The 27,907-nt window shown below is 40.5% G+C and overlaps 1 protein-coding gene across 1 annotated transcript in view; it reads right to left on the reverse strand.

Annotated features, from left to right (window-relative positions):
• LOC119745236 overlaps window positions 1-27,907 on the reverse strand; it is a 67,732-nt gene that overhangs the window by 14,805 nt on the left and 25,020 nt on the right. The window contains exons 6-9 of the mRNA XM_038221459.1: window positions 27,278-27,508; window positions 25,118-25,219; window positions 19,308-19,434; window positions 10,401-10,484 (exon numbers count right to left, since the gene is read on the reverse strand). Of these exons, the coding sequence (XP_038077387.1) occupies window positions 10,401-10,484; window positions 19,308-19,434; window positions 25,118-25,219; window positions 27,278-27,508 (544 nt within the window). The remainder of the gene's footprint in view (window positions 1-10,400; window positions 10,485-19,307; window positions 19,435-25,117; window positions 25,220-27,277; window positions 27,509-27,907) is intronic.

The raw sequence follows: 27,907 nt of genomic DNA on the forward strand, positions 1-27,907 counted from the left end.
GGGGGGGGGGGGAGGTTGATGGATTAGCACAAGATTGTTCTTTAATTAACTGTGTAATATGATCGCCACGGTGATTAATTACAGACCGAGGACATAGGCCTACATGATATACAGTGAACTAAAACCAGAACAATTGGGTGTGTTGGCAATATAACAAGCTAATTCTACATGTATGTTCACATGGAATAGATATTATTATGGAAAGAATGTACATGTAGTATTCAGACGCCAATTCAGCGGTTGTGTACAAAGTCCATGGAGAGTCAAGAACATTTTCAAAGTATTTGCTAACAAAACTGGACATGTTTTTCAGTCCCAGATTCATGTCTTTTCAACATCTTTGCAATGACTGACCTTCTTTGAGATGATATATGATGAAAAAAGTGGCGTTAGGATGCAACATTCTTACCATCATTCTTTACATCGGGCCTCCAGTGGTAAAAATCAATCAGCGTATTGTATGCTTTCCGGATGAAGACAATATATTATTTATGATATTGTCCTCATTCCGGCATTTTTAACAATTTTCACTGGTTTCCGCACAATCAAGAGCTTGGAAACTCACAGCTGGCAACCAGTCAACAGAACGTAGCATGCGGTACCGTCGCGCACGGACGCAGCCCGCAGCAGGATATACACCCACTGTTGTCAACAACCACAATGGCAGCTTCGATCAGCACAAAATTTCCTTCAGTTAAGTGAAGAAACATTCAACAAACTTTTCACATTCGACTATTTTTCTTGCAGATCAAGTCAGCCTGATAAATACTAATAAAACTGAAATGGCCTTCTTTAAATTGTTTTCTTCAAAATGAAACCATGCCAGAAAGAATAATTTCACAGGGCGTTAAAGTGTCATTACTAGTTTTCAACCAAGTGAGATTTTCAACATTGATTTCGTCAATTACTTTTTGGATAGCTGCAAATGATATATACCGGTACTTGCCCTCTGCAATTTCATGCTTGCAGCATACATGTATCTAATACATCATGACATAGGTCGCAGAGTATAGATTTTCTGAGCAACATCTATCACACCTGACAGGCATGCAAGTGTGAAATTTCTGCACCGTCCTCCGTTTTCCACAAAGCTCATTGTGATAACTAACCAAACCACAATATGTACCATACACACATCTCTTTTGATCATTATTGAATTCAAAAAAATAAAAACCTACAAAAAAGGGTGTGTGTTTTTGTATTATTATTGTTATTTTTTTATAGTTTTCTTCCGAGGCACCGACAATCTACAGCTTCCGTTTACTACCTCCCACCCCCGTCCCAACTTGAATATAAAATCAGATTACGTTTCTTCTGAGATTTAATTACTATCTCCTGCAAGAATGTTGACTGTACACAGACAGGGTGCATGTTCTGTGTTGGTTCGTGTATTGCATCGTTAATAATAAATACACTCAAACTAGATATTTAAACAAATAAATTACTGCAACGGTAGGTTCGACCAAGGCTAATTCCACAGTGATGAAATAAGCAATTGGTAAAAGAAATGAAGAAACAAAGAAAGCAGGAAATGAATATTTGTTGTTGACGGTAACAATTCATGTGTATTTCTGTTGCAAGATCATTTACAAGTTGGTTTTCATAATGTTATTTATTTTATCTATTTGTTTGTTTGGCCCCCAAAAAAGGCAAATTATCCATTAAAGTTCCTACCATTTTTTTTTTCAAATTGTAATTTATTTCAATTCATTGTGGTTCTTTAACTTCTGTTCTGTTTAGTAGAACTTAAAATAGGTTATAGAACTTAAAATCAATGATTCTGGGTTCGTCCAAGGCTAATTCCACAGCGATAAAAAAGCCATTATTAAAGAAAATACAGAAACAAAGACAGCAGGAAATGAATATTTGTTGTTGACGGTAACCAATCCTGTGTATTTGTGTTGAAAAATCATTTCCAAGTTGGTCATCATAATTTCATTTATTTTATTTATTTGTTTGTCTGGCCCCAAAAAGGCACATTATCCATTGAAATTTCCTAATTATTTTTCAAGTTGTAATTTATTTCAATTAATTGTTGTTTTTTAAACTTCTGTTCTGTTTAGTAGAACTTAAAATAGGACAAATTTTATTGCTTTCCGTTTTTAGTCTAAGCCTGCACTTTGATTGGCAGAACTGCTATTTTGGTACCAAGAAGGACACGCAACAATAAACTTTGTGCAATAAAAGTAAACAAATTTTGAAGCAAAAATATGGTTGTTCGAAATGCCAGTTTATTACACAAATAGGCTGGTAGCTAAAGAGGATGTTTTTCATGTTTTTGGTATAACAATTTGGACGAAGATTGTGCTTAAACCTGCCACCTGATAGCTTGGCAACAGAAAGAATTGAATTCAGCACCCTCAAATTGACAAAGAACAAGCATTTTTTCTTTGCCACCAAAAATTTTGAACGGACTTGTCTTCATTTTCTAGGCAAGATAGGATTTCTGGCCCACGGTCTATAACCAGAGATGTGTCAAGCCAGTTGATGTGCATTTACTTTGTAGCCATCCAAAAAGTAACTGACAAAATTATCGTCGAAAAGCTTACTAGGTTTAAAGATAGTAATGGCACTTAACTCCCTGTAAAATTATTCTTTCTGGCATGCTGTCCTTTTGAAGAAAACAATAAACTAAGGCAATTCCGAAAGATGCGTCAAGAGAGGCATTTTTGAAAATTTCCATTAGTGGTTTGTAATTCGGCAAATCCATGAAAGAGAGCGCACAAGCTTTGACACGACGCACACATGCGCGCGCGGTTGCTATTATTCGTCGGTTCTGTGCGTGGCATCGCATAGCTGCAATCGGCTGAATGACACTGTGTCTGGATGCTGATTTCAGGCGCAATTCAAAACATGACTCTGCAACTCTTGCCATGAAATCGAGATCTAAGAAAAATGTTTTCTCAGACTATATACAGCATTCACTGAGCTAAAACTTCTTCAGGTTGGTTGTTAAGCACCCGTCTTTGGATTTTGAGCACTTTTGTCGCTTCAAACGAAGAAAAAAATGCACAAATGACAAATGTTCTACCCTACCTTTTAAGTCCTACATGCTCTACAAATAGACAGGAGTTGCTTTCGACCCTGTATCAATGAATTCACCAGACGAGCTGCTTTGGATTCAAGCTTTTGTAAACACGGCCCGTATGAAAAGCTTTTAGACAAACAGACATTTCCGTGTTACGTTTCGATCAAATGCGCTGGGGATTCTGCCGACATAATTTTTCATATCTCACCCTCACACATCCGTCTCTCTCCCAAACAATAACAAATTCCTTGAGGAAAACAAAGATCTTCTTGCCCACGACCACTTACTGCCATTACGCAGTCATTCCCAAAATGACGCCGCTCATACATCATTACCGATCAGCCAGACGGACAAGCTTCGCCGCTCACATTACACACTCCACCGAGTGTCACCTCACCACACTGATGTAAACACAAAGTATGCACGCTATGTCCAAACAGACACCCCCCCCCCCCCCCAACACATCCCCTGCTAGGTGACGTCAAATAGGACAGGTACATGTACGTCACACTTGCGGACAAAGATCGACAAGATTCAGGATATTTGTTTTATAAATTGAAAGAGATTCAAGCTCACCAAAAAAAAACAGCCCTGAAAAATCTCTCTATTTTGGATACATTTTGAATTGTTTAACTGCAGCAAGGGTGGATCCAGAACATAATTTGAGGGGGGGCCCCAAAAAAATGTTGGCCCCCTCCCAAAAAAAAAGGTGGGCCCAAAAATTACGGCATGGGGTTTGGGGCCGCTCGAGGGCACGACAAATCTTTGGATTCTAGATGCTCTGTGGTGCGATCTGAGGCAATTTCTGACCACTTTAAGTTTAACCAATTTTTTTTGAGGAAAACATGGTGGTGTATGCAGTGCCTGCCTTTATAACATGTAAAACATCACTGTACCCAAAACAAAATTGGTTCGTTTTTTTTTGGGGGGGGGGATGGCTCGGATCTGCTCTAAAAAGTAGAATTAAATATTCATGAACCAAGTTGAGTCAATGCCCATATTAGCGAAGAGCATGAAAACATGACTGAAGGATTAGGAATGTGAGAACATATCACATGCATACATTATTAGCAACCGCATGTTCTGTCTTAAATTGGAAAAATAAAATTAAACGGCTTTTTTTCTATGAATGAAAGAATTGACGTGTAGAACTGCAAGGTACATATAGTACACATGTACATGTACATTATTTCACATGTTTAGAGCTTAATATACTAAATTTTGCTAAATAAAAATGTACATATTTCCATGTTTGTGGATTTTTTTTCCATAGTAAGAAGTGTCTTGCAGCTTTGCAACTTACATGGAAATATTATCCTCTATGTAACTCCGAAGTCAGATTTGGCAATATGAATATATTCAAAAATACAACATCTTTGGCATTAACAGATCTGTCTTATTCCAATATATAGAAGTGTCTTGCAGCTTTGCAACTCACATGGAAATATTATCCTCTCTGTAACTCCGAAGCAAGATTTAGCAATGAATATATTCAAAAATACAACAGCTTTGGCATTTACAGATCTGTGTTTTATAAAAAAAAAAACAATCTTGAATTGCTGAGAGAAACATAATACAGGAAACAGGCAGCAATCAAACCCAGGACCCTTCACTTACATGTAATTTTTTTATTATTTATTATTTAATTTTTTCTTTCTGGTAATGAAACCAAGGATTCCTCAATGTACTGTGGCTCCCAAGCCTGAAGAAACCTATTTAGAGGTGGGAAAACAACCCCAGAAGAATATTCTGGGGAAAGCTCACGGAAATGGGGTAGGGACTGAAAACCCAATCCACACATGGACCAGGACAGGAATCGAACCCGGGCCACAGCGGTGGAAGGCGAGGACAGTAACCACTGCGCCAACCTGACGCCCCTGAAAGACAGAACAGAACATGGAATCCCCAACCAAAAGACGGAACAGAACACTGGTGATATAAATAGCACTACACTCAAATACATACCGTAATCCGTTGCATTATTCAACACCCGTGTGCAGAATTCCAATGGGGCAATTAGCGATTACTCCCTCGACAATTCCAAAATTGAAATTACAACACCAACAAAAAAAACTCATTAGAGAACATACCACTGCTGAGATGGACAAGTAATCCGAATCCAGACGGTGAACATGGTAAAGAAGTCCAGGATAACGACACTTAATCGGCAAAGACGGGAATAACCAACCAAAATTCCTGGGCTAATACGCCATTCCGAGCACGTGGAAACGGTGACAAAATCCCGGCAGGGACACGGCGTTTAATACCCAAAACACGGACAGCAATGTGTTATCTTGTGTGGCCCCGCAAAATAATGACGTGGTGCTGGGATATATAATCAGATGTGTGTACCGCATTCATGCACAGAATGCAATCGTCACACACAAATACATCACACGCACACATGTGGTGATATACAGCGTGTGCAATAGAATCTGCTTGTGGCTTGAACCAAACTGCAATCAATAAACCAGGCCTTGATTTTCAATTAGGTTTTTTTTTTTGGCCTGCGGCGCAGTTCCCGTCGGAAACCGGCATGCCGGGGATTACGTCAGAGAGTCTAACGTGAACTACGCGGTAGCCCCCGATCCTCCCCCTTACTCTGTGACCACACAGCATTATGTTTCCAGTTTGGTTTCAAAATAGCAACGAAGGAGACCAGTGTAAAAAACAAGGTTTCTTTATAATTATAGATCTGATCATACTGAAGAGGGTTCGGGCAGACAATATAGATATGAATCTAAGTAGGTCAGACAAAATGAAGACGAATAAAACATCAACAAGCTTTGGCCTCACACACACTGTCAAGCGAATGGTACATGTGTTTGCCAGCAAAAAAAAAATCTTGTTCGGAGAAAACGCTTGGGAAAACATGTTTTTTTACTTCCATATTTACGTTTGTTTGTTTGTTGCGTTGTTTGTTTGAGTGTGTTTGGGGTGTTGGGTTGTTTGTTTGGTTCCTGTTTTGATGTGAAATTTGTCAGTTCAACCATTTTTTTTTTGGGGGGGGGGGGGTTTCTATAATATTAATTGGAGAGGAAACAAACCTCATTTTATAAATACAACACGGGATTAAAAATCTATGCATATAAATGTATACATTTGACAAGTAGGTGCAGTGTTTACATTTTGTTTCCGATGTGATAACTACTTTTTTTTCTTTCTTTTTAACATTCTTGGCAAGAGGGGTGCAACATTTTTTTTATTTTTTTTACATTCTTGGCAAAAGGGGTGCTACATTTATTATTTTTTTTTTTTGCATTCTTGGCAAAAGGGGTGCTACATTTTTTTTATTTATTTATTTTTTTTTTTTTACATTCTTGGCAAAGGGGTGCTACATTTTGTATTTCGCCCGTTACCCCAAATCTTGATCAAAACTCATGATTACAATGGGGGATAAAAATTATTTTCTCTTTGGACTGTCACTATTTTTTTGTTATAAGATAATGAATAGTGTTAATTTTTATTAGATATTGATACACGTGCCTTGCTTCTAAAATGCTCTGAATATTTTATTCACCAAAGCAAATTTCTTGCAAATGAACAAGATTTACTAAGAATTTGTCTGGCTAAGTAACATTAGTGTACAGGGTGAGTCAAAAAAAGCGAAAACCAAATGTCGGGACTATTGTTTTAGTGCAGTTCTGCATACAGCACTTTGAAAATCTAGGATATGGAAGCCCAATTCATAAGCTTTCTTTTAGTGCAAAAATCATTCAAATCACTCATGTACTTTTCAGGTTACGGAATTTTAAACACAACCACCGTTTTAAAGTTCTGTCCACGGATCACAAAAAAAGGTGTGCATTCTTTCAGAAAAATTAAAATGATTCACACACATCCCTACCAGGTATGTGATTTGTTTTCGTTTTGCTGAAAGAACACTTACATTCTTGTGATCCGTGGACTGAACTTTAAAACGGTGGTTGTGTTTCAAATTCCGTAACTTGAAAAGTACATGAGTGATTTGAATGATTCTTGTACTAAAAGAAAGCTTATGAATTGGGCTTTCATATCCTAGATTTTGAAAGGGCTACATGCAGAACCTTCACTAAAACAATGGTCCCGACATTTGGGTTTTCCTTTTTTTTTGACTCACCCTGTACGACTTTGGTTCAAAGGGACAACCTTTGAAAAGTTTGTGGAAATAATAAAACAGGCCTGTTATTGAGGTGCCAGACAATATTTAGGGACATGCTGAACAGCTCGCGTAACCTATCTGAACATTGAAGTCGCCCACTCCATGCCCCAAACGACGTCATTGATCAATAGCAAATCGTCCAAACGGCACGTCCAATCTACAAGGAGAAGAAACAGCCTCCTCCTCAGGACATATACATAAGCTGTGCAGCGCGGGGCGAAAGAGGCCAGCCGGTCGCTGTTTGTTGTGTTTGGGGATAGGTAAAAGCCGGGGCTTGTGTAATTATAGCACAGGGGAACGGGACGGTAGGATGGATCCTTCCAAGAAATGGCAATCGACTTGCGCGAGAGGGAAGGACGGATTTGGCCGGGTGGTTTGATGGAGATGATGACATAGGGGTGGCGGAGGGGGTGGGGGAGGGACAGTCAGGATATAGTGAGAATGGAATGTAGAGGGAAGCAAGATTGGTTTGGTACATTACATATTCCTGAACATGTCAATTTATAGGGGTCTAGCGGCAAATGCAATAACAGAATCGGCGATACTGAATCAGGAAACACAAGTTTCCATGCTTGGAAGAAAGATGTAACCTACTGTGGCAAAATGAGGAATGTCCCCCAAAACCACGTTTTTGAGTTATCAACGCCTGAAGTTGGATACACCAGAAAAATTTCAAAATCCATATTGGTTTTTTGTTATTTTTGAGTAGCCAAGGTTTCAAAGATTCACACTATACATTTCTGTTGAGAAAAAAATAAATGTATACACTCCCAAAAGTTGGACACCGAAACATTTTCCACTGCCATTGGCGCGCAGTGTGTTTCTTTTTTTAAAGCCGTTTTTCTTGGAATGAGGTCGGCGAAGTTCGGTTTGACACTGCTGACGCTCCTGTGGAATATCTTTGGAATAAATTGAGCTACATAAATTAATTTGGTATCATTGGAACGCCAATGATTTGCGCTTTAACATGATGTATGTAACTTATAAAGTCAAAGGTGGGGATCATTCCTCATTACGATATATCAGGACACAGACGTTTCTCCCCCCTTCCATGCCCATCCAAACTCCACCCCCCTTCAACTTTCAAGTCCTATACATGAGATGTTTACAGAAACGTGTAGGTAGCAAAACTTGTTGACAAGAGCTGACCGATATACATCAAAGTCTTGACAGAAATTTCTGAGTGCCGGGCAAACAAACGTTTTTCCCTTTCATTTTGTTCCAAAATAGGCTAATCACTCAGGCGTGGGAACGTAACGCGTGGTGCTGACACAGAGCCTTTTCTTAACTCAGACAGGACGGGATAATGAAATGGACTTTCGACTGCTGACAAGCTACTGCGGGGGTTTGGTGTTTTTGCTGGGTTGTTTGTTTGTTTGCTTTTTTTTCTGACCTGCAATGTAACCTGTAACAAGATGGCAAAAAATTCTTTTTGATTCTTCCATGCTTAACATTTCATTCACTATTCACGTACTTAGTAACATCCGCCCAGAGCACATGGCAAGCTAACAAAGTAGGAAATGTACAATGTACACACTTAACACACACAGAATTAATTAACCGTCTGGTATCTTTCATGTCTTTGCTAGAAATCTTCCTAAATCCTTCAAAATCCATTACTCTCTAGGAACCCAATGACACACTCTTTGTACCTACCAAGTTTCAAGGCGTATCAAGCCCCATGTAAAGTAATAGCTGGGCTCTACCTTCCTCAATCCTACAGAATCCTCCACTGTGCAGGAACCCAATGACACACTCTTTGTACGAGGTACCAAGTTTCAAGCGGTATCAAGCCCCATGTAATGTTATAGTGGCTGGGCTCTTCCTTCCTCAATCCTACAAAATCCATCACTCTTTAGGAACCCAATGGCACACTTTTTGTACCTACCAAGTTTCAAGGGGTATCAAGCCCAATGTGAAGTAATAGTGGCTGGGTTCTTCCTCAATCCTACAAAATCCATCACTCTATAGGAACCCAATGCCACACTCTTTGTACCTACCAAGTTTCGAGGTCCACCAAGCCCCATGTAAAGTAATCAGTGCTGGGCTCTTCCTTAATCCTACAAAATCCATCACTCTATAGGAACCCAATGGCACACTCTTTGGACCTACCAAGTTTCGAGGTCCATCAAGCCTCATGTAAAGTAACAGTGGGCAGGGCTCTACCTTCCTCAATCCTACAAAATCCTTCAAAATCTCAGAGTGGATTTTAAAAGATCTGGGAGGGTTTGGGCAAAGTGCTACAAGAAAAATATCCGCAACAAATAACTTTCTAAACGTTTTCTTCTAAACCATTTACCATATCTATCACGAACTTCAAAATACAAATTCACTTGCCAATTCAATAAGAATTTACTTATGTCATAATTAGTCTCTTTTCCTTTTTTTTTTTTTTTTGGAGAGGGTGGTTGTCGAAAGAATAATAACAGCTTGAAGGCATAGATATACTTCAACCACGGCAAGCAAGTACAGAGGTTTTCCTTTAACAGATTTCACGGCCCGGGGGTGCAATGGAAATTTTTTAATATCTTTCTTGAATTCATAGCCACGTTTGGTATATTCATACGCACACGTCTTAAAACCGGTCAAGAGCTTTTTCCGAGTGTGTTGTTTCGCCCCACAGCAGTTGCACAGACGTTTAATTTTACCAGTCCGTGTGTGTCTTTACCGTCTAGCATGGCTGTAAGCATGTTAGTGAATATTCCGCATGCCGAGGAAAAAAACTCCATTTTGACACGAACACAAATAAGTAAGTCTGTGGGTTTCCATGGACCAACTGATTTTTATTTTGACTGGTGTTGATTCTCTTTACTGAAACAAGGCGCAAAATATTTAGGCCATATGCTAGGGACCATGCCTGAATACTTCAAAATCCTCCAAAATGTTGCACATGTACCCACTGCCTCAATCCTACAAAAGCCTCCTCTTCTTCAAAAACCATTCAGCCTCAATCCTCCAAAATCAACCGATACTGAATGTCCATGTACCGTCAATCCTCCAGAATCCTCCCAAACTGTATGCTACATTCAGCCTCAATCCTCCAAAATCCTCCAAAATCCTCCTCTTCTTCAAAAACCATTCGGCATCGATCCTCCACAATCCTATAAAACTGTATGTTGCATTCAGCCTCATTCCTCCAAAATCCTCCAAAAACCATCCGGAGGACTTTGGAGGATTGAGGAAGGTTAATTATTAGGGGTTAAGAGGAAGAAGTTGGTTGTTGGTACTTACTCTATCTCGGAGAAGGCTCCTTCTGGGGCGTCCAGGGCAATGGCCAGCTCCTCGACAAGCATCTGAGCTTCTCGCAAACTGATCCTGTTCAGCGGACGACAAAAAATAACAATTCAAGTTGAGACGTGGACTGGAGCGGGGTTTGAAACCGCGACCTTCGGATTGCCGTTATGTCGCTCTACCGACTGATCTATCCAGCCCTATGTTGGCGGTTCCCCGTTCTGTCAGTGTCTATGTACGAGAGGTGTCAGTCAGAAGTCAAGAAGAAAAGTTGTGAACAGAGAGAATTGGAATCCATAACGGTTTGATTGGGTTTTTTTTTTAGTCATAGTGCAGGGGTTTGGCTTGGGGTTGGGTAGGGCTTACATGCTCTTACATATTGGCAAATGTGGAACCAAAGGGCAACAATATTTTCCCCTCTCTGGAAAACAGGCTAGAGGCATTTTGGGGTTTGAGGTTTATCTGTCCCAAAATGAAGTGGAACACGCAAGGAAATCATGATTAAAAAAAATGGGTTGAAAGAGTGTTCACAGTGCGAGTAAAACAGGTTTTTTTTCTCCGTGTTTTTCTTAACAACACGAATACAAAGGAGATGTCCACAGTCAAACAATAGGTACTGGTATAAGGCAATGTGTACAAGTGGGTAGGCATTACATTCACTGCGTGGACTTCCGAACAAAAGAGGTCCACATAAACCAGGTAGAGGCGACGTTGTGTGGACCTGGGCAAGTCCACACAGTGTTTCCCCATTTCTGGAAAACAGGTTTAGAGGCATTTTAGGGTTAGGTTTATCCATGGCAGAATGAAGAGAAACACTAAAGGGAATCATAGAAAGAAAAAAAATTGGGTTGAAAGTCCTGACCGTGGGAACATGGTGCTTGTGCTCTTGAGCAAGGCACTTTACCACTATTGCTTCGTCCTTCGGATGGGACGCAAAGCCGTAGGTCCCGTGTGTTGTGTAATGCATGTTAAAGAACCCAGTAACACTTGTCGCTAAGAGAAGGGGTTCGCCCCGGTGTCCTGGCAGTGGCCGCAGCACCTTGTAAACCCTGGTGCCACATAATGGGTCTCATATCTCTCATGTACTTCATTCATCTAACAATAGACATAACTCCCAGTGCCTTGAGTACCTCAGTACTCCGTTGCGATAATGCCTGAATAGGTTTCTGCAACGTAGCCATACAGATACAGACAGATACAGAAAGAGTTTTCACAGTTTGAGAAAAATGAGTTTTTTCACTGGTTTTTCTTAACTACACGAAAGCAATGGAATGTCCACACTTGGTATGTAACGTAAACAAGTATGGGCGTACCATATGTCCTCGCTTTTTAATAGTCAACTTTTACATCAAACGTGGACTTACCAAAACAAGTGCTACATGAACATGTCCATAGTCTCTGCGCAACCAAATATACGTACTTCAGAGAACCCCGGTCTGGTAAAAATGTCTGATATGCAACGTGTACACCGCACAACGTTTAGACATGAATATTTCTGGACCTCACAGTACAGTTATAAAAATATGGAAACGGAAATAACTTAGCATACGCCGACCAAATAAATTATGCACAACTTGTGCGCCACTTCTATGCCCACTGCATATCTCTACCATACGGGGCAATGAACCGTACATATTTTTAGTCATGTTGATTTATATATGCTGTAAATATATTGTAATTTGAAATACAAATTTGATATTTATAAGCAGAATACATTAGCTTTATATTCAATACTTTGGTATGTCTATATGTGGATATATCTGCATATGATCCGTGGGGGGGGGGGGGTAGTAAACATTGATAAAACCATATGTTCCAAAACTGTTGGTTTTTTTGTATTACTGTAAATGTACTTTCTGCAATCTTACAGAGAAAAAAGGGTTGTAAATTTACTTTCCAAATTAACCCTCCTGCCGTACAAACAGCTGAGTCACAGACAGTAAAAAAAAATCAATCCTCTTCCCTGCCATGCCTTTTACACAGGCTGGTCACCAACAGTCTTCAAGCAAGCACTGTGACTAGTCAAATTCAGTCAACAGACAAACGCAGGCAAGTGGTAGGCACAGCTGGCTTAATCACCTACAGTCAAAGCACAGCTGTATCAAGTTACATAAACAGTCACAGCCAGTCAATCCTGCTTTATGTATGGGAGCTCTTAACTGTTGAAAACTGTCACTTGACTGATTTTGACTGAAAGGATTACTTGGCACTGAATGTATGTTTGCATACAAGGATTGAAGAGAGAAATGTACGTGTGTAAAAAAATGTACGTTAAGTGTATATATCCTGTTTTGAGCTTTGTTGACATTCATTCAAAGGTGAACAGATGGACACCACTTTTTTTTTTAAATTTACAGCAAATTACACACCCCAGAGCTGGCTAAATCCGTACTTTAAAAAAAAATTCCCAAATTTCAATTTATGCGCATACACAATTTCAGATGCAACACATGCAAATATCCATAACACATGGCCGATCGAGTTGAACAAACACACACTGGCATTTCACAAATTGGTCACAAGAGGGCCTCCTACGCTCTCCATACAAACTAGAGACAGAGCCAGAGTTGCTACTGATCATGTGACTGATCACGTGACCTCTGGAGCCTCTCGTATCGATTTGTCATCTGCCATCACGTAGTGCACTCAAGACTGGAAAGGCCACTCGCATATAATTAGGCAGTGGTAAGCGAATGCTTCTCCTCTGTCAAAATGTCAATAATGCACTTTTGATGTATCGTACGGGTAAAAAAAAAGTCGTAAATTTATCAAAGGGGTGTGTCGACTATTTTAAAATGAGCAGTACACAGCCAGTTCAGTAAGAAGTTCCCACCCATTAAAAAAACAAAATCAAAAAGGGAATTTGAAGAAACAAACCCTCCCTTTATTCTAACTCCCTAGGCATTTTGGCTGGGATATGCATCCTCAAAATCCTCCAACTGCCTCCATGTAAAAATTGCATACAGCCTCAATCCTGCAAAATCCTCCGTTATTTCTTGAATGTGGTTCTTGGAGGGGTGACCACTGCCTCAATCCTGCAAAATCCTCCGGCAACCACTGTCAATATGTTGAGGCAGAGCCAGTGACATCCTGGAGCAGTGCGGAGGATTTCAAGTATAATATAGGCCTAAATTTATGCACGGCTGAGCATAAACAACACAAGGTCCGGCCTAAGACCTTGACACAGTGCATCCTCCAAAATCAGCCGCACGTGTTTGTCATACAACCTCAATCCTGTAAAATCCTCCATTTTGCAAAGAGGATTTTGGAGGATTTGGGAAGGTCAGGGTTACAATTTCAGTTTATCACTGAGAATTCTCCAAAATAAACAACATTTACCCTCAAATAAGCTGGAAAATAAAACATCAGATATAAAATCTCAAATTAAAAAAACAAATCATATTCTCAAAGAATTCTCAGCCCTTTCTCACAAAAGATACTGCTTTGGGACCATGCTCTAAGGCAAATGGGAAATCTAAAAGAAACAACGTCATGACGTCACGCTTTGGTCGGACATGCATTTTCTTATGGGAGCCAGGTGGGAACGAAAACAATCAAGCTACTGTAAGAAAGTGCACATGAAGCACACGGCAAACAAAGTGTGACATTGTTATGTCTCATGTCTATTCCTGTCTTCTGAAGACGTACTGTTGAAAAGTTGCATTAGAAATAAAAACATCAACTAATCCACTAGTAAAATGGACCACATGTGACACTAAAATAGTCCCCGTCAACACATTTTCAAAGTGCCGGAGTCTAAGGCCATTAAAGGGACACTAGGTCCTGGAACAGCCCAATTGGGCTACGAAACGCGCCTTGAACGAGATGATGTTAATCGGAAATAACATTTAAAAGTAGGATATACAACATCCACACAACTATCCTTTCAAAACTGGGCGTTTTTGTGTTATTCCTGTATTATGCATGCAAGAACGAATTTTGGGGTTTCCACCTTTGCGACCCCATAAATTCGAGCTATTTGGATGCTACATGTAGTTGTGATTTCATTCGTTGAGTGTTCGCCTTTTGCGGTCATTGAAGAAACCCCTTTTTTTGCATTGGAGATTGGTCACCGCTGTTCCCGAGACACACAACGTGTATATTGTACACTGAGAACGACACGAAAAACGTATTTCTGCTCCATCATGTCCGATGTAAACGAGCGGTTTTTTTTGTTTGTCTTTTCTCGGGAACGGTAAGACAATTAGGTTGGTTTTCTTTCAACCAGATGCTTGAAATAGGCTATTAAAGTAAACAATCCAAAACATAAAATTTTAGGGGATTTCAGGACCTAGTGCCCCTTTAACATCAATGGGCTTTCATTTGTCTGACATGACATCTACTACATAAATTCTCATCACGGTTGACTGACGTAAGATTACACAAGTACACCTCACGCGACGTGCGTGTACATCATTTGCCGACGTGCATCGTTTGTCAGTGTCAGAATCCCTCGTAGGAATTGGGACCGAGAAAAATAAAAATTTGTGGCCCCTTGTGGCCGTTTTTTTTTTGCCAGACTGTCACAGTTCACGATCCTGTTATTTTTTCTTCTCAAGGTCTTGAATGATTAATGCTTCAATAATCTCCGGGCAGTGTTGTGGTTTTGAGCCAGCCCCCCCCCCCCCCCCCAGTCTGACAAATGTAGGGAATGTCACCAGGTATTGTAGGAATTGACTCAGTAGAAACTAGACAGAGTGGTCCGTTAAAGATATAGTCCATCATTTGTAATTTGTGCATTTTGTTTGTTTGAAGCAACAAAAGTGTTCAACATCTAATGAAGGATACTGAACAACTAACCTGATGAAGTTTCAGCTCAGCTTCAGCTGTTTCTTCCGAGAAAAACAGCATTCTAAGATCTCAATTTCAAATCAAAAGTCGCTGAATCATGTTTTGAATTTGGCCTGAATTCAGCGTCTGAGACACGTTCTCACTGAGCCGATTGCAGCTATACGGTGCGTCTTTAAGACGCACCGTTGGAAAGGCCTTCTTTCGTTGACTTCAAAATGACAGCTTGCCAGTAAAAATAATTTCACAGGGAGTTTAGGCCACTTACTATCTTTCAACCAAGTATGTTTTTCAACAATAATTATGCCAGTTACTTTTCGGATGGCTGCAAATGATGGATTATAGCTTTAAAATACAATGGATTCTGATTATGGACAAAAACTGCTGCTGAAAACAGATGTGGTTATCACTGTTTCAAAACAAAGTGTTTAGCGAATTCTCAGAAATAAAAGTTTGGTTTAAAAACATGTCCATGTATATCAAAACAACAGCAATGATTTTGTATAAAATTGATTCAATGCCGGAAACAAATTAGCAAGTTTGTGATCAAAAAAAGAAAGGAATTATACAATTTAGATCAACTAATAAAAAAAAGCTACAAAATGGCGTTCAGTGGGACTTAGTAAGAGGAATTCTTGAACATTTTGAGGATTTCAGGGTTTTTTTACAATAATAAAACATCTGAATTTCTCAGAAATTGTAAACACTTTTGACCCGATTGAGGTCAAACCGCATGTATTTTTGTCCATCGTTACTAGAACACTGTGCCAGCTTGAATTGTCCTGCTCAATTTTGGCATTGGATACTTTCAACTGATCTGTCTTGATCGCATTGTTTCACACATTGCGCCAGGGTCAGGGGATTTAGGACATTTGGGAATAAAGGACAGCCCCGATTTGAGATTGACAGATACCAAAAACAAACGAATATTAAAAAAAGGCATCAGTTCAGAGATTCTAATCTCCGATTCAACTACAAATTAATTCTTACAAATGTGATTCACCATGCTGAATTAAGATTCCCATTAGCTTTTGTTTTGGTTGTTTTTTACGCATAGCTAATTACACTGATGACGTCAAACAGTTGCAGACAGCCGGATATTGCTATCGGAGGAAATCACGCCGTCTGTCGACGACATGTCACGATTTCGCATTCCCTTTCTGAAAAAGATTCAGTCTCTGTGGGGACAGGTGTCCGCGGGAAAAAAAATCAGCATTTGCATGAATAATAATGCTGAAAGTTCAGATCTGATATTTTGTCAAAACAGCCATTCCCAGCGTACTATCTTGTTGGCTAGAGCACGAAAGCTCTCAAAAATATATTACAAGTGGCTAGATTTATAAAAAATGTTAATACTGGGTTTAGCCCAATGTTTAAAATATGTATTTAAAGTTTTGTTAATAGCACATGTTGAAATGTCGCACTTAAAGCTATAGTCCATCATTTGCAGCCATCCGAAAAGTAACTGGCGTAATTATTGTTGAAAAACAAACTTGGTTGAAAGATAGTAAGGGGACTAAACTCCCTGTGAAATTATTCTTTCTGGGAAACTGTCATTTTGAAGTAATCAACGAAAGAAGGCCTTTCCAACGGTGCGTCTTAAGACGCACCGTAGGAAAATTTAAATTAGTAGTTCGTTTTGTTATTCGGCGCAGCGCGCGCAAGCATTGGCACGACGCACAGGCGCGCGTGGTTGCTATAATTCGTCGGATCAGTGCGCGACGTTGCGTATAGCTGCAATTCAAAACAATTCAAAACATGATTCAGTAACTTTTGATTTGAAATTGAGATCCTAGAATGCTGTTTTTCTCGGAATACACAGCTGAAGCTTAGCTGAAACTTCATCAGGTTAGTTGTTCAGTATCCTTCATTAGATTTTGAACACTTTTGTTGCTTCAAACGAACAAAATGCACAAATCACAAATGATGGACTATATCTTTAACACACACATCCAGTGCAATGTGTTCTCAGTGAAACTCATTGTTATGAAGTCGTTCGTAAATATTTTAAAAAATTTTTCTTTAATTGTTCAACCCAAAAATTACAACCCAACTTATTTCTGTATTCAATGGAACTTCTTTCTTGCTAGACGTTAGAAAATTCAATACTACTTTTTGATGTAGATTATTACTGTAACTGTTTTTTAATTATTAAAAGGTTTAAATTATTGGTTTTGATATTTTGCTAGGCATTTTGTTGAGATTTTTATTTAAAAATGCTGTATTAAGAATAAATTATTATCATTAATATTACTACCACATTGCGTATCATTTAAAAGAGTGTACATGTCAATGATCATTATCACTACAATTTTGTGTAAAATATGGCAATAACTTTGTCAAAAGGTTTAAGTTTCTATTTTACTAAACAGGCAAATTCGACTCTCAACGAAAGGCTTTAGAATCTACTAAAAATCTAAGAGTACCTTCTTAAAAAAAAAAGGTCAAACAGCGAGCAAGGCAAAAACGCAGACAAGAAACATCAGTAACACCCTCAAGTTGTTTTTCTTCAAAAACAACTCGGCAGATACTCAGAAAAAAGTCTTACGGGATTAAGTGCCCGTCCTTCTCCTTTTTAAACCTTTTTGCCCTTAAAAATGGACGACGGGGAAAGGGTCAAAAGCTCTCAGCCAGTGCTGGGTGATTTACAAAACGATCACTTATCGATTAATCCTATGACAAATAATATCGATTGCTGGTTATAACGCAGATGTTGGTTTTGCGTAGTGAGGGTTTTTGGAGAGTTCAGGTGCAAAAATGCACAATTTCGGATTAACCATTAATTGTGGTTATGACAACAAACTGGAAAATATAATTGGTATTAGCACCAAAGGCCATGATCGCTAATCACGATTAATCGATATATATCGCACTATCGCCCAGCATTTACCCATGACGCCACTCAGCCGTGTCAGCTGCCACACAGCCGGCCAGGCCACTCTATATGAACGCCATGCGAATACCAAAACAGCATGATGGAACACCGACCCTGCTAGTCTGTTTTCCAGTCCATTTTACACACTCGCGGCGATCGCGCTGCCTCAGATGGCAAATCTTATTTCACGGTCGGCGACCCACACCAATAATCATCTCAGAATTTTTGAACTCTAAAGGGGGAGGGGGGGGGGACACCGTCCTGGTGGACAGTTCGAGTTCCGATATCACTCAGGCATGCAACTGGAAATTTACCAAAAAAAAGAGGAAATTCCAACACACCCAAGACTCTGTACAGTGTTTTTTAATTTGTGTGGTATTTACGAGAAGTTAAAAACAAGGAAATCCGCCGATCAGAGGAAAAGATGCATGCCTGTTCATCTCTAACAACCAAAACGGTCTTCTCCAAAAGCCTGCAAAATGCTTGTCGGCCACTCAAAATTTAAGATAATCGCTGTGTTTTACAAAATACAAACTCCTAAAAGCTGCAATTTTCCCTTCTTGACCTGCAGGCAGATAATGGACGATAGCTGTACTCTGATTCTATCAGAGAGAAAACATGGTTTACCCGAGAAATGCTTCTCTTTTGGATGTCTTCTTTGGAGGTGGAAAGGACAATATATTCAACCTTTCTCTAACATTGATTTTTTTTTTTGGGGGGGGGGGGACTTTTGTCATCGGTTGAGCATTGGTGAATAAACTCTTCCGTTTACATTGTCAATGGAAGGCTACATTTTTGACGGATGATTGGTGGATATTTCTTAGAGAATTTCAAAAAAAATGGGGGGGGGATGTGTGTATATTGCACCTGTGCAATATCTGCCCTTAGAGGGCAGTATGCATTGCTTGCAGAGCTAATGGGGCATTTTTGAAACTTTGGCTATTTCTCCAGCGTCATATTCAAAAGACTTTAGGCCATGATTGACTTTGGGCTTAGGCTCACATGTATGTATATCAGTTCCATGTTCTGCTTCCGTGGTTCTCATCTACACTCCAGGGTGGAACGAGGCAAGTTGTAATAAAGTGGCTTGCTCAAGGACACAAAACAGGGCCTGAAGTTGGATTCAAACCCCTGACCCTCTGATCACAAGTCAAACAAGACCCTCACAACTAGGAAACAAGCCTCCCCAAAAAAAAATGGAAAAAAAAAAAAAAAATGAAAAAGAAGAAATTACGAGTATTTACCCCGACGTTAGGGCTATGAAGACGTAGCCAGAAGGAGCAAATGTCGTCCTCTTGGCGGTGGTCGGCTCGGGCGCGGGTGTGGTAGGCTCCTTCCTGGCAGGCTCTGGCGTTGCCACGGCAACAGCATCTTCAAGAACAGAAACAGAAAAGAAATCTGTAACTGGTCATGCTACACTCTGCGTTGTGTTCCCGTGCTGAAGACGTGTTAGTTCATGCAATGGATTGTGTGCGTGATCAAAGAGGGCGCCCTTTACCTACCTTTTGTAACATGAACAGAAACAAATGTACAAATAATGTCATCCATATCTGATTATCTAAGAATACTGTTTCATATTGCAAAAGCTGCGAAGTCAGTATATGAGCAATTCCAGTGTGGTGTTTATGATGTCATCATCCACTTTTTCAGAAGAAATGAAACTTCTTGTGTCAATCAGTTTCATCGCAGTAAATACTTTTGGTGCTCGATAAATTCCTGTGCTACACAGCTCACTATAAAATGTGCTCAGACACCACATTAATGTTAATGAAATTTACATTGTCTAAGTAGCACATCCTGGTATTTCCCTGCGGGTTGAGGGGGGGGGGCATTTTTACGTCTGGCAAATATATACCTCTTTCTGCATTACATTTTGAAAAATGAAAACAAATCAAAAAAAACGTTGCCAACAATTGAGGTAGAAAATTCACCGTGCTTCTCCATGTACATAATGATGAAGTGTGCAAATTGATAAAAACCATACAGTTCATGATAAGACTCAAGTCATGAATACGAAATGTGAATCAACCCAAATGAAAAAAAAAAGTTATTTCTTCCCAACTACCTGTTTGTAAAAAAAAAAAAAAAAAGGGGGAATTTTTATCATGCAGTTTATTCCATGCATTCCTCCACCAACTTTTTACCAAGTATTTTTTGAATTTTTTTTTCTTGTGTCGACAATTATCTGATTCACTTACATCTTCATGCACAAATTTGCCTTGAGGGGAAAAAGAGTTAGTGGATGAAAAAAGAATGAATATGTTAATAATGTCAAAACCATTCAAAACTAAAACGACTCTTTTTTTGTGGACAAGCATGGCATACACCTCTGAAAAATTCCAACACTTGATTATTCAATTTAAAAGGTCACCTTGTAATAACTTGTATCAATCAAAATCGTACGTTACAAATACCGATTATGAAGTCAAAATTTAAATCAAAATTGAAGGTAATATGAAGAACCAACTTTCTGGGTGTAATTTTATCAGGAGTGTCCCCTTCTCGAAGTATTTATTTCCTACTGGCATAACAACGTCAAATGTTGCCAGGGCATGCAACGTTTTTAAGTCGAGTTAAATCAACTTAAGATATCCCGTTTCGATTCCGTTTTCATTCCCAGCCCGAGTCTTTGAATACTGAGAGTGTTTCTACAGCGGGAAGCATTCTTTCCCTCCTTTGTCTGGATGGGTCCTCGTACCGCATACAAGTCAAGACGTTAATTTGATTTTGGCAGCCGCCCGTGCAAATATCTTAAACTCCTGCGGCCGGTAACACGTTGAACTCACAAACAAACAAAATTAGCGATGCCCATACTGGAGCACGCGTCGACTACGTACAGGCATAGAAGAGCTACCGTCCAAACGAAGTAAAAAAAGAGAAAGAAAAAAAGAGAGGTCGTTCCGATGGAATTTCAGTACTGAGAAATCAGAGACGAAACCGATTCGGATAGGAGACAGAAAATCAAGATCTGTTCTGCCGTCGGGAATACTAATCATCGATTCATCATGGTGATCCATCTTTGCTTGAATTTTTGGCTCTAGGCCAAAACAAAATTGAGCGTTTTCCTTTGACAGTCTCTTTAATGACATAAATCAAATGTCTACAGACATGAGTGCCTGAGGTGAGCTATTCAGTTAAATAGATTTCCCATTGCAACAAAAACGGCCAAATTCTACAAGAGGCCCTTTTTTTTCTACATGGCGTGGGTTTTATTTAATTAATCTTTTTTTATACAAGGAATTTTTATAAATTTCTCAAGATGCAACGAATTCGGAAAATCTACCAACACCTTGAAGTTTGTCTTTCAAAACAATTTTAAAACTAACTTCCCCCAAGGCTTTGATTCAAAACTGCAATAAATTTCAAATTTTTCACAACATGACGGTAAGAAATTTGTTCTTGTTTAAACATCTTACTGTACATAGATCCCTAATTAGCTCTCTTTATACTTGTACGTAAGCCATTCCGACAAACAAAAGACAAATTTTTCAACTACTTTTTTAATGTATTTGTAAGGGGTGTGAGCGACCACTGATAAAAATAGCTGAAAACAGCTGAAAAAGGTGTAAAAAAGCTGAACTTTGGAAATCTCCTATACTTTTGTACACAGCAAGTGAGGGAAAACAGTTGAAATCCAAATCAAAAAAAGCTGAAATCAGCTTTAAAGCTGAGATTTCACACCCCTGGACTAATGGAGTGAACTCTCTTTTGGAACACGCATTTTCAGATTTTGGATGTCCCAAAATCTGAAGGATACAAACTTACACAGATGTGCTGGCACAGCCTGCAAATAAAGCCGACGTCTTGGTCTATACAGGTCTAAAAATAACGTTGCAGTTCTCCGGGAAAGTACATGTGCAAAATGTCCACGAATGCCGATCAGCCACTTCAGACAAACTGGCTACAAGCTCTAATAAGGGGACACTGATACGAGTACCGAGCAGATCTGTACAGAATGAATGGCGCAGTTGCTAAGTCGGGAACCAGTGACATGGGCACCGATGAGGATTTCTAGGCTTATAAATAGTCCCCGTTGGACATGTGTGAAGAATATCATGCAGCCAAGCTGCGGAACGTGCAGCGAGGACGCCACTTAAAGTCGAGATGATCTACAGTACAATCAACGTATCGTCTGTCACTCGCTGAACAGGATGAAGGTGCATCTGAACTGTGGGAACCAGCAACACAGGTACCAACTCAAGACAGGGCGTGCTCCTGGCCGTCGTCCATATGTGAATCGCATCACCCAGAGGACAAACAGGAACCAGTGACACGGGTACCAGTGGATTCCGTGCCACTTCACGGGGACAAACTGAACCACACCCAGTCCGACCATGGAAACGTATCGAGGATCAATTCACTGGACCCGGTGGCACAAGTACCAATGAAGTTTGCTACGGCAACGGAGCTGTTTGCTCCTCTTTAAAGTAGGACGGCCGCAGATCGCTTAAAGGTCAATCACTCATATCGTCGATTGATCCTGGAAACGCGAGGACTTACTGAATGATAAGATCGTAGACGAGAGATCGAGAATCCATTAGGCCATCGACAGCAGCAAACTCTGACTGAGAACGCGATACTCAGTCTTCGCTTTGGACTATTATGCCAGGCATGTAGTCGACCTATCCATGTGTGAAGGCTTGCATACATTATAGGGCCACGGAGGGATCTCCTTCTGGCAACCACGGCAAGAAGCCGTCATCGGTAAAAGTTATGAGGGACGGCGTTGACACCATCAATAGTTCATGATGACTGACAGAGGAGATGGAAGTTGCAGGTGCTGAGGGGTGCGTGACCTGCCGAAGGTCCCGGCTTGTACGCACTCCCACACAGTGAAATGCCACTTGTTAAGTACAGGGAAATTATTGACCCCTTAACTCCCTAGGCATTTTTGTGTCGGGGAAAATTGCTTGAATATAACAGAAAATCTGAGAAAATTAATAAATGACTCACTCCTAAATACGTATCGGGACAGCAACGTCACTTCAAAATACTTAGAAGAATCATTTTTGATTAAAAACCTTATCATGTGGCAATCTAAAAAGCAACCCAGAATTTTATTTTTCAGAAATCATCCAATTTTTTTGGTAAAGTGTTACAAATTTATTGGCAATGGGGTTTGGGTGGGGTTTGGGTGGGGTTTGGGTAGGGTTTGTTGGGGTAGGGGTGTGGTAGGAGTGGGATAGGGATGGGGGTGGGGTGGAGTAGGGATGGGGGTGGGGTGGGGTGTTGTAGGGGTGGGGTGGGGTGTTGTAGGGGTGGGGTGAGAGTGGGAGTGGGAGAAGGGGGGTGTGGGGTTGGGGATGGGGGTGGGGGAAGGGAAAGGGGAAGGGAAAGGAGAAGGGGTGGGGGAAGGGAAGGGGGAAGGGAAAGGAGAAGGGGTGGGGGTGGTGGGGATGGGGCAGGGGTTTCTCAAAGAACTCTCCAAACACCCAACTCCCCCCCCCAAAAGGGATTTATTTAACGTACATTCAGCGTTAAATGTGCACTCCTCATGATCCACTTGTCACAGTAACATTCATTCATGCGTGAACACATCAAATGGAAGCGTTCACTCAAACCACTCTAATGTTTGCCCACACACCTCACAACATCTATAATTCAACGTGTAGTCACAACTCATGTTTCAGACATGAATGTCGTCTGCTTCCCCCCCCCCCTCCCCCTCCGGCAAATTCCTATCCAGTAATTATCTCTCTCTCTCTCTCTGCGTGCTGGCCAAACAGTCCCAAAAGGGTGATTTATTTGTGGTTATTACCCCCCAGGAGAACACGCGAGACAAGATGGAATGCACGATAGTGACAAAAATAGCAGCTACGGATGAAAAAAAAAAACAGAAAAATACCTTAAAGCAGTGAGTGGCACTTCTACTCGGATCTATTTTGGTTTCTTTTCAAGTCTACACTGGTACAGATGACAAAATTGAGGACCCACTGGCATGAGAAGAGCAGACACAAACGGAACCAATGTGATTGGTTGTGCGTGCTTGTGAGTCTCACTCTGATTGGCCAAACTGATGATAGCAATGCTCTTCCAATTTCAGGGGGACAGTTGACTAAGTACTCTAAAACAAGATTTCCTTGTTGAGTTTGCACATTATTAGGCATGTTAGGTGTGAAATGTTCACTATTATTATCATTATTATTATTACATTCTATTTAAAGGATAGATTGTGCAGCAAAATGTGAGAATATCACACAAGCAATGCAATCAAAGAATCACGTACTGTGACAGATTAACCCTAACTCCCTAGGCATTTTTGCTAGGATGTAACCTCAATCCTGCAAAATCTTCCAACTGCCTCCATGTAAAAACTGTTTGTAAAACAGCCTCAATCCTGCAATTCCTCCGTCATTTCTTGGAGGGGTGACCACTGCCTCAATCCTGCAAAATCCTCCAGCAATCACTGTCAGTATGTTGAGGTAGAGCCAGTGGCATCCTGGAGCAGTGCGGAGGATTCCAAGTATAATCTAGGCCTCAAGTTAGGCACGGCTGAGCATAAGCAACACAAGGTCTGGCCAAGGACCTTGACACAGTGCATCCTCCAAAATCAGCCACACATGTTTGCCATATAGCCTCAATCCTGCAAAATGCTCCATTTTTGCAAAAAGGACTTTGGAGGATGCGGGACAGTTAGAGTTAAGGCCAAAAAAAAAAGTCTCCGGTTTCTGGTATGGAGCTGCCCAAAAAGTTGCGCAGCGACGCGGCTTTTTTTTTTTTTTACCTGATTTTTTTTCTTCAAATGTCGGCTGATGACTGCAAATGGTGCCCGACTAAACTTAGTGCAAATTATATGGGAGTCCAGAGAGGCCACATAAAGCTTATTCTCGACCATAACCCAATCTAAAAACACATTAAAATTGTGCAGCAGCAGGATTCCAGTCAGACCAGTGAGTTTGGCGGTTTTCAGACATCATCTTTCATTGAAAAAAAAACTTTTTCATTTTGCCGACGCGCATGACTACGGTGACGCGCGCGCATACCAGAAACCGGAGACTTTTTTTTTTTGGCCTAAGAAAATTTTTTTTCTCTTTATTTTGAAGAAGATCCCTACCTTCGTCCTTCTTGGCCAGGTCAACATTCATGCTAATCCCCGACTCCTTAGGCTGCTGCAAGGGTTCAACGAACTCCTTGCCAGGCTGGCCGACCCCTTGACCTAAAGGAGAAAGAAAGACAAAAAAGACCTCTTAATTAGTGGAATGAACTTTCGCTTACACTCCAAGAAGAAAAAAATGCCCCAAGGGATGATGGGATATATTACCGCTCCGAGGGACAGGTGTGAGTAACAGACAATGCCTGGCAGGTGTATGTAATTTAGAGGATAGTCGTTAGAACCTGTCAGTTTGAGCCACTACATTGATCTCAGACAGATTGGAAAAAAGTTGGGGGAAAAAAGTTTTTGAAGTAATATACAACATTTGCTTCTGCAGTAATTTTCAGAAATGGATGGATTTGGGGTGAGATATTTAATAGCACATATTGTTACATTCGTACACTGACCTGAAATTTTGTGTTCAAAGATGCGGGAAAAACCAAGAAAGAAAATGCTGTTCATTGTAGTCTGGTTCTCAGACTACAAGAGCACGAGCTGGGAACCAGACTAGCTGGCTTGCACCCGTTCACAGATGTGTAACTGATTGCAAACCAAATGTGGACTAAATAATTTGGTAAATTGGGGGCAGTATTTGAAAAAAAGTCATTTTTGTTCCAATGTTGGTCGGCCGACAATCGTTGGAAATTGATACAAAAATTCCACTTTGCTTGAAAATGACAGCACACCAGGTGCCATGATTTCACAGGATGCTTGAGACTATTATTCACTTACAGTCAAGTAAGGTATTTCATGATAACTTGGCAGTTTTGGTTTTTGATGATGTTGATATCATTTTGATGATTTTGATATCATTCTCAATTGTCACTGAAAGTCCAAACTGTACTTGTGTCTGCCCCCCCCCCCCCCCCGACACAGCTTGAGTAAGATGCTGGTGCCAAGTTGAGTACACACAGATTTCTTTTTCACATCTTGAAAATTACGAGCTTGTTACATAATTTATATCTTTGCTCTTTGCTCACGACAACTCGCGCCAAGGCTTGTTAAAAAATTTACGCAAGTTTCAAGTACACACAGATTTCTTCTTTCACATCTTGAAAATTACAATCTTGTTACATAATTAATATCTTCGCTCTTTGTTCACGACAACTCGCGCCAAGGTTTGTTAAAAAATTTACTGAGTTCACAACTGCAGAACGAGATTGTCCGTCGGTGACCACTGAGGCGACGGGCACCGGCGTGAAATTTGACCCCGGACGATATTACTGCTAAACGTGAACGACATAACAATGGTGCTCTTAGAAAATTTGTTTTAAGAAAGACAATGAATTTTTAAAATGCTCCATGCAAGAACATGCCTTAGAGCGCCAGTTTGGAATAACTAAGTCATAAACCTCGGCCACTTGGAGACTCGTTTTTTGGCATTCTCGGGGGTATGTAGGAATTGGTCATGCATTGAAAAACTTGCTATCAACTTAAAATTCACAGCCAGATTTGTTCCCTCAATTATTTAAAAGCCTCTTAACACAAACCTTGTATGGCACCATCATGATATATTTTTTTTTTAGAAGGGCATTAAGTATTCTATGGAATATCCCTAGGGTCTATGATATGTGAGCAGATTCGGCGATTAATTATGCAAAACAAGACTGTGTTTTGACCTCGAGATTCTGACCATTCAGCGGGCGCCTTCTATCGGGTCTTCGGTAACCCGTTGTTGTATTACAAAAACATGGCAGCCAAATCGACCAATCAACAACTTAGTCCACATTTCTGATCAAAATGACATCACGCTTCTAAAGTCGACTCCGATTGGCTGGCGCCCACGGTCGCCATATAACTTGCATGTTAGGGTTTATCAGACGTTCGACCGTGACTGCTGCACATGTGAATGGTTGATCCTCTGACTAGGCTTTAAGAAGCTGCGAAGTGGAATATTACGCTGGTAATAAATGCATGCGCTAAGCAATGTGAGCCGTGAAGCCGCCGTGCACCAGTCGCAAACTTCATATGTTACACTACATCTTGGCTGGTAACCCATTTGCGCTAAGCACATATTTTCTGTGCTGAGCAAAATCCGGTAACCAACCAAAAAGCCATGTAATGTACACTACCCATGACTGGTTCCCAGCAGAGAGAAACTTTTGACACGGCCAATCTCACCTTTGCTAGAGGGAGCCTTTTTCTCATCCGCCCCCTTTTCCTCGCCAGACTCCGCCCCTTGCTCCTCCTTTCCTCCACCTTCCTCCTCCGCGTCTCCCGTCTCCGTGGCAACGCCCGCATCTTCGGCCTCTAGCTGCAAGATCTCGTCGATGAGATCGTTCTTCTCCTCGTCGGTCAGGGCGTTCCAGTACTGCCCGTCCAAATCGCCGAAGATCGTATCATACACGGTCCCTTCAAGAAGAAAACATACAAAAAAGCGTTGAATACTTCCATTAAGATTCCTCTGTGCTGGTAACTATAACCTGTTGCTTCATGAGCTAGAATTAGTTGCTGGGGCAAGTAACTTTGATTAACTCTTTCGCTATGGCGAGCCGCTGACAGCGGCACAAAAAAAAATGGCGGGCGGATCTGATTCAACAACTGCTTCGCGAACATCGCAAATGCTATCATTACCCTCGTCCAAGATGTTTAGATTATTTAACCCTCCTATGGAAACATGTATTGTCAGCCTGGTAATTACTTGGGTCAATATTGGTCAAGACCCCCATTGGTTGTACACAGTATGCCAGGAGGTGAGGAAGAAAATTTTGACCATTGGTGACCTCTTAAGCAAGAAGAGGGTTAAAACGT

Source organism: Patiria miniata, unplaced genomic scaffold (genome assembly GCF_015706575.1).
Source record: "Patiria miniata isolate m_02_andy unplaced genomic scaffold, ASM1570657v1 HiC_scaffold_7, whole genome shotgun sequence".
Classification (NCBI taxonomy): Eukaryota; Metazoa; Echinodermata; class Asteroidea; order Valvatida; family Asterinidae; genus Patiria; species Patiria miniata.